At 51.2% G+C, this 7530-nt stretch overlaps 1 protein-coding gene across 1 annotated transcript; it reads left to right on the plus strand.

Annotated features, from left to right (window-relative positions):
• Positions 1–3984: 3984 nt before the first annotated feature.
• NFKBIA (NFKB inhibitor alpha) lies at positions 3985–7266 on the plus strand. Its single transcript, XM_032871274.1, has 6 exons — positions 3985–4328; positions 4955–5063; positions 5391–5601; positions 5888–5976; positions 6109–6369; positions 6684–7266. The coding sequence occupies exons 1-6, from the start codon at positions 4102–4104 to the stop codon at positions 6729–6731; spliced, it is 945 nt and encodes a 314-aa protein (XP_032727165.1). The 5' UTR covers positions 3985–4101; the 3' UTR covers positions 6732–7266.
• Positions 7267–7530: the final 264 nt, after the last annotated feature.

The following is a 7530-nucleotide window of genomic DNA, read 5'->3' on the forward strand; positions in this document are numbered from 1 at the left end:
CCACAAAAGAGGGTCCTGATGATCTTTCCTCAGGAGAGATCTAGAGAGAGCTTGGGAGCTCCAAGTTCTGAGAGGGGTGGATAGAGGCAGTTGCTAACTACCACAGGAGGAAAAAAGACCAAAGACCACCCCTGGGATTGAAAGCAGACTATAAATGCAGAATCTCACAGGGGGCTGACTGTCAGTGTATGTCAGACTTGCTTGCCCTTCAGGACTGGTCTCTTTCTCTTCCGGTCTCGCGGTGTTAAGCAACAGGTAGCCTATTTCAGGAGTTCAGTTTGCTAGGGCTAAAAAAATTTGAAAATCCCAGGACCCTGGGATTATGACCTGAGCCGAAGGCTGAGCAGGGGAAGAGGGAGAAGGAGAAGCAGGCTCCCTGCTCAGCGGGAAGCCTGCTTCTCTCTCTCCCACCTCCCGTGCTTGTGTTCCCTCTCTCACTGAGTCTCTGTCAAACAATAAATAAAATCTTTTTTAAAAAGAAAAGAAAACCTAAATCTATTGGCTCATATTCCACGCTGTAGGCCACTAGGCACTTCAGACAGTAGGCTAGGTCCATACCGTGCATTTCCCACCCAGGAGGAGTATGCAAAGGGCCTGTGTTCACACAGGCCTCTGATGGTGCTCTTTCCCCCACGGGGGTGGTCCTGTCCAGAGTGAAGCCCACTGAGCATCACTGGCCATCCTGTCATTCCCCATGGCTATGTCCTGAACTCAAATAGAAAACCCCTTTGATGTTAATGTACTCTTTTTTTTTTAAAGATTTTATTTATTTATTTGACAGATAGGGATTACAAGTAGGCAGAGAGGAAGGCAGAGAGAGAGAGAGAGAGAGAGGAGGAGGAGGAAGCAGGCTCCCTGCTGAGCAGAGAGCCCGATGCGATGCGGGGCTCCATCCCAGGACCCCGGGATCATGACCTGAGCGGAAGGCAGAGGCTTTAACCCACTGAGCCACCCAGGCGCCCCAGGGTTAACTTTCTTTTGTCTTTTGCATTTTAAAAAACCCAAATGATACTAAAAATGAGTTATCTAAGGTTTTAACATCCTTCTGTCGTCGGGAGAACTCTAAATGTCCAAGAGTCCTTAAAGTTCTTTCTAAACCAATCATCAGTTTCGCTGTCTTCTTTCGCCCCATCCGCTCATGTTTTCTGACTTCCAAGTATGTTCTTGATCGCCAAGATGTAATGTTTATTGATTTAAACCACATAGAGCTCTAGATGATGGGGAGAAAACATGTTGGGTCACATTCGAAACGATCTCCTAGGTTGCAGAAAATCATAAGATACCCTCTTGGGAATCCCCACGACAGGGACAGGTCATCAAGGCTCAGCACCTCCCCAAATTTCCAAAAGCAGGATGACAAATCAGGGAGCGACTCTTACCACTAGGTGGCACAGTACACAATCAGGAATAAAGATTATGGGTCTTGAAGACCATCAGGAAGGTAAAGCACTAAAAGGAGGTGCAAGGAAGCTATTGAGACTTTTTCTTTTTCTTTTTTATGCATGATTTTCCTTCTTAATGATCATTTTTAAACCTGCAGCTAAAAATCATCTTCTAAGCTATATAAGTGGGGCACTGAGAGCTCAACTTTCCTTTTTCTTTCCTTCCCCCCCCCCCCCCAGAGATGAATATTGCCTGATAGGGGAACACCAATCAACCCTCTATTTCACCTAACGATTGGAGTAGAAAACACTTTGAGCATCTTCTTCACATTACTATGCATTTGGTCTCATTTCTTCTATTTATTTATTTTTCAAAGATTTTATTTATTTGACAGGCAAGATCACAAGTAGGCAGAGAGGCAACCAGCGAGAGAGAGGGAAGCAGGCTTGCTGCTGAGCAGAGAGCCCAATGCGGGGCTCGATCCCAGGATCCTGGGATCATGACCTGAGCCAAAGGCAGAGGCTTAACCCACTGAGCCACCCAGGCATCCCATTTGGTCTCATTTCTACATGGAGTTTTCAAAAGTGTAAATACTACAACTGCTTTGGCCCCACGATTAATATGTTGGGATAGAAATTAGATAAACTGTCACGGGGTGCCAAGGTAAATTTCTCTGCATTTCAGTTCCTTTTTGGGAAAATAGGAATGATACCTATCTTACAAGAGGAGTTCTGAGAATGAACAATGTATTGCAAAAAGTGTTGGGAGTCCTTCCAAAAACTTACACTACTTCCAAGAGACATAGTCACCCTTAAGCAGCTATCTATGTGTTTGTGGACAAGCAATACAATTTTTAAGCAGGAAAAAAACCCTTAAATGACATTGATCGAATCTTATGATAAGAGCAGGTAGACCACAGCAAAGTTAACTGATCTCCCCAATTAATATGCAGTTAATTAGAGGTGGAGTCAGAAGGGAGCTCTCCTATGTATAGCCACTGCTCTATCCTGCTTCCATAAGGGTTTTTGTGTATCATGTGCCTGCAGAAACAATGGAGTCTGTCCTTGGAAAGTTTTCATTATAAACATGTGATCACTATGACCCTGAAGGTTTTAGGTCTTGATTTTAGGGCTTTTATCCCCTATTTTTTTCCTCACTCCCCCTGACCCAGGTTTCCTACATTCAGATAGAGGATTGGAGAGAGAAGAGATGAGCAAATGTCTGGTTAGTACACAGCAAGTCAAGTTAAAGATGAATGCAATACAATCACCAGAACTTTCTGCATAACTATAGAGGCTCCTGGGGCTCATCCCTAAAAACTCTGACCCAATTGCTTTATTTTGCCTGGACCAGTTCTAGAAGTAGATAAATTCAGTTAAAGGCTTGCGGGCTAGAAGGGGGTGGAGTGGGAACATAAGTTCTATTTCCTCAGGTGAAACCAGAGGATGGGGAGCCTGGATATGTCCAGCTCCTGCCCTCCCCAGGGCAGGAGAGCAAGGAGCTAGCAAGGGGGGTAATCTGGTAATCTCCTGTAGCAGGTTTAGCAACTACTTTCTTAGCCATCCTTAAGGGCCCAATCTTGGGTAAGGCACTGCTCACCCTATTCTTCAGCTTCTTCCAAATGCTTCTGGAAAGTCACCCAGCTGGGCACCCAGAAGTAAGCTGAGGATCCATTCTTTGCAGCAGCACAGTGCAAATCAGGGACCATAACCTCGATAATTCTTTTCTTCATCCAGGGTAGCTAGCTACAACTTCTACTACAAAGATCAACACTTTGCTTTACTTGAAAAAAATTATGGTCATGTTCAGCATTTTGCCTGAATACAGGGCAAATGCCCCTCCTCCAGTCACCAGGACTGTTAATCCCGAGGAAATGATTGAGGGTTCTCCAACCATTGGTCTCTTAATGTCAAAGCATTCACATTCACAACTTCTACGGGGGGGGGGGGGGGGGGGGGGGGGGGGGGGGGGGGGGCTGCTGGGGAGGGCTAAGTGTCCCTGCGCTGCAGAGAGCCTGGCATTGGCAGGAAGGCAGAGGCAGCCTGCGACCTTCTAACCCGCCAGGGCGTCCTTCCCCGCAGCGAGAAGTGTGGGGAAGCAAATCCCGACGTCCAGCCATCATTTCCACTCGAGTTTTCAAAAAGATCAAGAATCGGAAAGGACCGGCGGGTCGGCAAACCCCACGGAGGAACTGCACAACAGGTCTGCGTTCACTGGGATCTCAGCAGTCCACGACCCCAAATCGAATCGATTTTGGGAAACCCCAGGGAAAGAAGGCTTCTTGCAGAGGGACGGGATTACTGAGTGCAAACAGCAGGGAAGTACCGGGGTAGGGGACCTTAGTCGGGAGGACTTTCCAGCCACTCAGCGTTCATCAAAAAAGTTCCCTGTACATGACCCCAGTGGCTCATCGCAGGGAGTTTCTCTGATGAACCCGGCTCAGGGTTTAGGCTTCTCCCCCCGCCCCCACCCCCGTCTCCCTCCCGAGCAGAGGACGAGACCAGTTCTCTTTTCTGGTCTGACTGGCTTGGAAATTCCCCGCGCCTGACCCCGCCCCAGAGAAATCCCCTGCCAGCGTTTATAGGGCGCCGCGGCGGCGCTGGCGAGCCCACAAGAGTCGCAGCCAGCGGTCCTCCCCTCCGTGACACGAAGAGGCAGCGAGCGCGCAGCCCGCGGCCGAGCGCACCTGGGCAGCAGCGCCACAGCTTCCCCCGCGCCATGTTTCAGCCCGCCGAGCACAACCAGGACTGGGCCATGGAGGGTCCCCGGGACGCGCTCAAGAAGGAGCGCCTGCTGGACGACCGCCACGACAGCGGCCTGGACTCCATGAAGGACGAGGAGTACGAGCAGTTGGTGAAGGAATTGAAGGAGATCCGCCTCGAGCCGCAGGAGGCGCCGCGCGGCGCCGAGCCCTGGAAGCAGCAGCTCACCGAGGACGGAGACTCGTAAGTGCCAAGGGGCCGGGTGGGGAAGCCGGGCCTGCAGCGCGAGGCGCGCGAGGCGGCCGCACACCGGGGTTTATGCTCCGCCGCCCCCCATCTCCCGGAGACCGTGCAAAGCGGAGGGATGCGCGTAGGGGCCGGGGGATGGGAAATGAGGGTCGGATCCCGGGACTGCGGTGCAGCAGCTCTGCCTTGCAGACGCGCATGCCTTCCCCTCCCCCCGGGCCTGGGCCCGGTCTTCTCCGCGCTCGGCGGGGGCGGGGCGGCGGCGGGGACGCGAAGTTCCCTCTTGCATAAGGGAGAGTCGGGGGGCGGGGGGGAAGGGTAGGCTGGAGTTTCTGCCCCGCTGGCGGGCGCCTCGCGGCCGGGAGGGGAAGTACAGGGCGTTCCGGCCCGGCGGGAGGGCGGGGCGGTCTGACCGGCGCCCGCCGAGAAGGGTGGGGGGGGGGCGCCCGGAAAGTCCCTGGGCGCCTGCCAGGAACACTCAGCTCATAATAACCTCGCGGAAAACACCGCGGCCTCGGCCTCCAGAAACCCCGGCCTTGCGCAATCCCCCGCAGCCCGCGCCTCCCTGGGCCCCACGCAATGCACTCACCAGCCCTGGGGGTTTTTCCCTCTGTTCCCCTTAGGTTCCTGCACTTGGCCATCATCCATGAAGAGAAGGCACTGACCATGGAAGTGATCCGCCAAGTGAAGGGCGACCTGGCCTTTCTCAACTTCCAGAACAACCTGCAGCAGGTGCGCCGGCCTGCCTAGCCCCGTGCCTCTGACCCAGTAATAAAGCTGGATCTAGCACAGCTGCTCCCAATATTTCGTCAATTAACAATCATTGGTCATTATCTTCCCTGACCTTTTATGCAAGGTCCTAGAGAGGAAAGAAAATTCCATTGATTTGGTGAGGCCTTTATGAAAGCCCACCTGGAGCCTCTGGGATTTGTATTGCCCCTTAGACCTGTTGGGGAGGAGCAACAGTCAAAGACCAGGAGATCTCTGGGGTTCAAGGGAAGACAGACTCCGAGTTTGGGCCATGGCTTATCCTCTTTCTGTTCCCTCTTCTGTTTGTAGACTCCACTCCACTTGGCCGTGATCACCAACCAACCAGAAATTGCTGAGGCACTTCTGGAAGCTGGCTGTGATCCTGAGCTCCGAGACTTTCGAGGAAATACCCCCCTACACCTTGCCTGTGAGCAAGGCTGCCTGGCCAGTGTGGGAGTCCTGACTCAGACCTGCAGGACCCAGCACCTCTCCTCCATCCTCCAGGCCACTAACTACAATGGTACGTCTGCCTGCCCTGCCCTGCCCATCAGAAGGCAGATGACTTGGAGAAGGGGGAGGTGGGCCAACTTTAGGAATCCGGGCAAGAGCAGAAACTCTCAACACCGGAAAGGATGAGAAAATACATGTAAAAGGCCTGTTTGATGCCTTAATAAAGTCCATTCAGAGCCCAGATTCTGGGTTCTCCAAAATCAGAAGTATTTGCCCCCGACCAAAATAGGTGGAAAGCTGTGATTGAGATCTGAGGGTTGAAACAAGTGGTTATACTTTTTTCATCATTCTTCTAGGGCACACGTGTCTACATTTAGCCTCTATCCGTGGCTACTTGGGCATTGTGGAACTTCTGGTGTCTCTGGGTGCTGACGTCAATGCTCAGGTGAGTACTTCATGTCTCCAGATGGAGTGCCTCAGGGCTGCAAGGCCCTCCACAGTAAGACCTCACGTGCTCTTGTTGCAAGCAGAAATTCCAAACTCAGCCATAAACCTCTCCAATTCCTTTGGGTTTCAGGAGCCCTGCAATGGCCGAACCGCCCTCCATCTCGCCGTGGACCTGCAGAATTCTGATCTCGTGTCACTCTTGTTGAAGTGTGGGGCTGATGTCAACAGAGTTACCTACCAGGGCTACTCCCCGTACCAGCTCACCTGGGGCCGCCCAAGCACGCGGATACAGCAGCAGCTGGGCCAGCTGACCCTAGAAAACCTTCAGATGCTGCCAGAGAGCGAGGATGAGGAGAGCTATGACACGGAGTCAGAGTTCACGGAGGACGAGGTGAGTCGCAACTTTGTCGCTCTGCACAAAGCAGGACCCTGTATGCAAAAGGCTCAACTTAATGAAGTTCTCACACTTTAGTGTGAGTGACCAGTAGTACCCCCCAAAGTCTGTCTTCATTTTTTGCCCTTTTTAAAGGAGAGGAGCATTAAAGAGAAGCTCCCTCAGCCCCTGAAGTTAATTTATATCCAGGTTTTGGAGAATGGCATCCAAGAATACTTGAGTTATTTCGAGGAACAGCCCTCACCATTATCCCAGCACCTTTGGCAAAGTTCTGGAAGTTTAACGTGCCTTTTTCTTTCTCTTGTTCTTAGCTGCCCTATGATGACTGTGTGCTTGGAGGCCAGCGCCTGACGTTATGAGCTTCGAAGAGTAAAAGGACATGGACTTGTATATTTGTACAAAAAGAGAGTTTTATTTTTCTAAAAAAAGAAAAAAAGAAAAAAAAAATTAAAAGAGGGTACTTAAAACCACACTTCACGCTCCCTGGCCTGAAACATTCACTATGGTGGATCAGCCCTCATTTTGTTATTTTGGTGAACTTTAGAAGGGAACAAGAAAGATCACTGGAATTCAAAGAAAACCTCACTCAATCCTCACCTTTGTGGGGTTTCTGGAGGAGGTTATGCAACATGTGACGAAAGGACGACATCTCATTGTGCTTTTTGACTGAATCACCATAGATTCGGTGGCTCAGCCCCGTGTGGGTTGTGTAACGACTGACTAGGTGTAAAGACCAGGTGTGTCGTTAAGCCTTTTGGGGGTGTGGGGTTAAAAGCCACTACTTGTCAAGGTTTGTGTTGCCCTCCTGTAAATGGTGTACATTGTGTATTTTGTTGGTAATTATTTTGGTACTTCTAAGATGTGTATTTATTAAACAGATTTTTACAAACAGAATTCTCCTGATCATTCTCTTTGGGCTGCTGAGGGGCTCCCAAGCTGAGAGTCATCCCATCCGCAGAGTTGGGGAGGTGGAGAGCTGTGTGGGAGCACTTACCACAAGCAGTCACAAAGCCCTCTCAGAGAGCAGCTTCTCACAACTGTGTACACCAGAGTCCCTGCCAGGCATTGCAGGCAGCCCCCTGGGCCCAGTGCGTGGGAGGGGAGGCTGTTGCAAGATGATAGGAAACACCGTTCTTAGGCTGGGGTGGGGGTGGCACT

This window comes from Lontra canadensis, unplaced genomic scaffold (assembly GCF_010015895.1).
Source record: "Lontra canadensis isolate GAN:19392208 unplaced genomic scaffold, GSC_riverotter_1.0 scaffold42, whole genome shotgun sequence".
In the NCBI taxonomy this organism is placed as follows: domain Eukaryota; kingdom Metazoa; phylum Chordata; class Mammalia; order Carnivora; family Mustelidae; genus Lontra; species Lontra canadensis.

What these genes read in the sequence shown, in the direction of transcription:
- NFKBIA (XM_032871274.1), top strand. Translation starts at nt 4,102, where the DNA reads ATGTTTCAGCCCGCCGAGCACAACCAGGACTGGGCCATGGAGGGTCCC. An exon ending in TCCAGAACAACCTGCAGCAG is followed by an intron (nt 5,064 to 5,390) that starts GTGCGCCGGCCT and finishes TTCTGTTTGTAG; the next exon opens with ACTCCACTCCACTTGGCCGT. An exon ending in GTGCTGACGTCAATGCTCAG is followed by an intron (nt 5,977 to 6,108) that starts GTGAGTACTTCA and finishes TTTGGGTTTCAG; the next exon opens with GAGCCCTGCAATGGCCGAAC.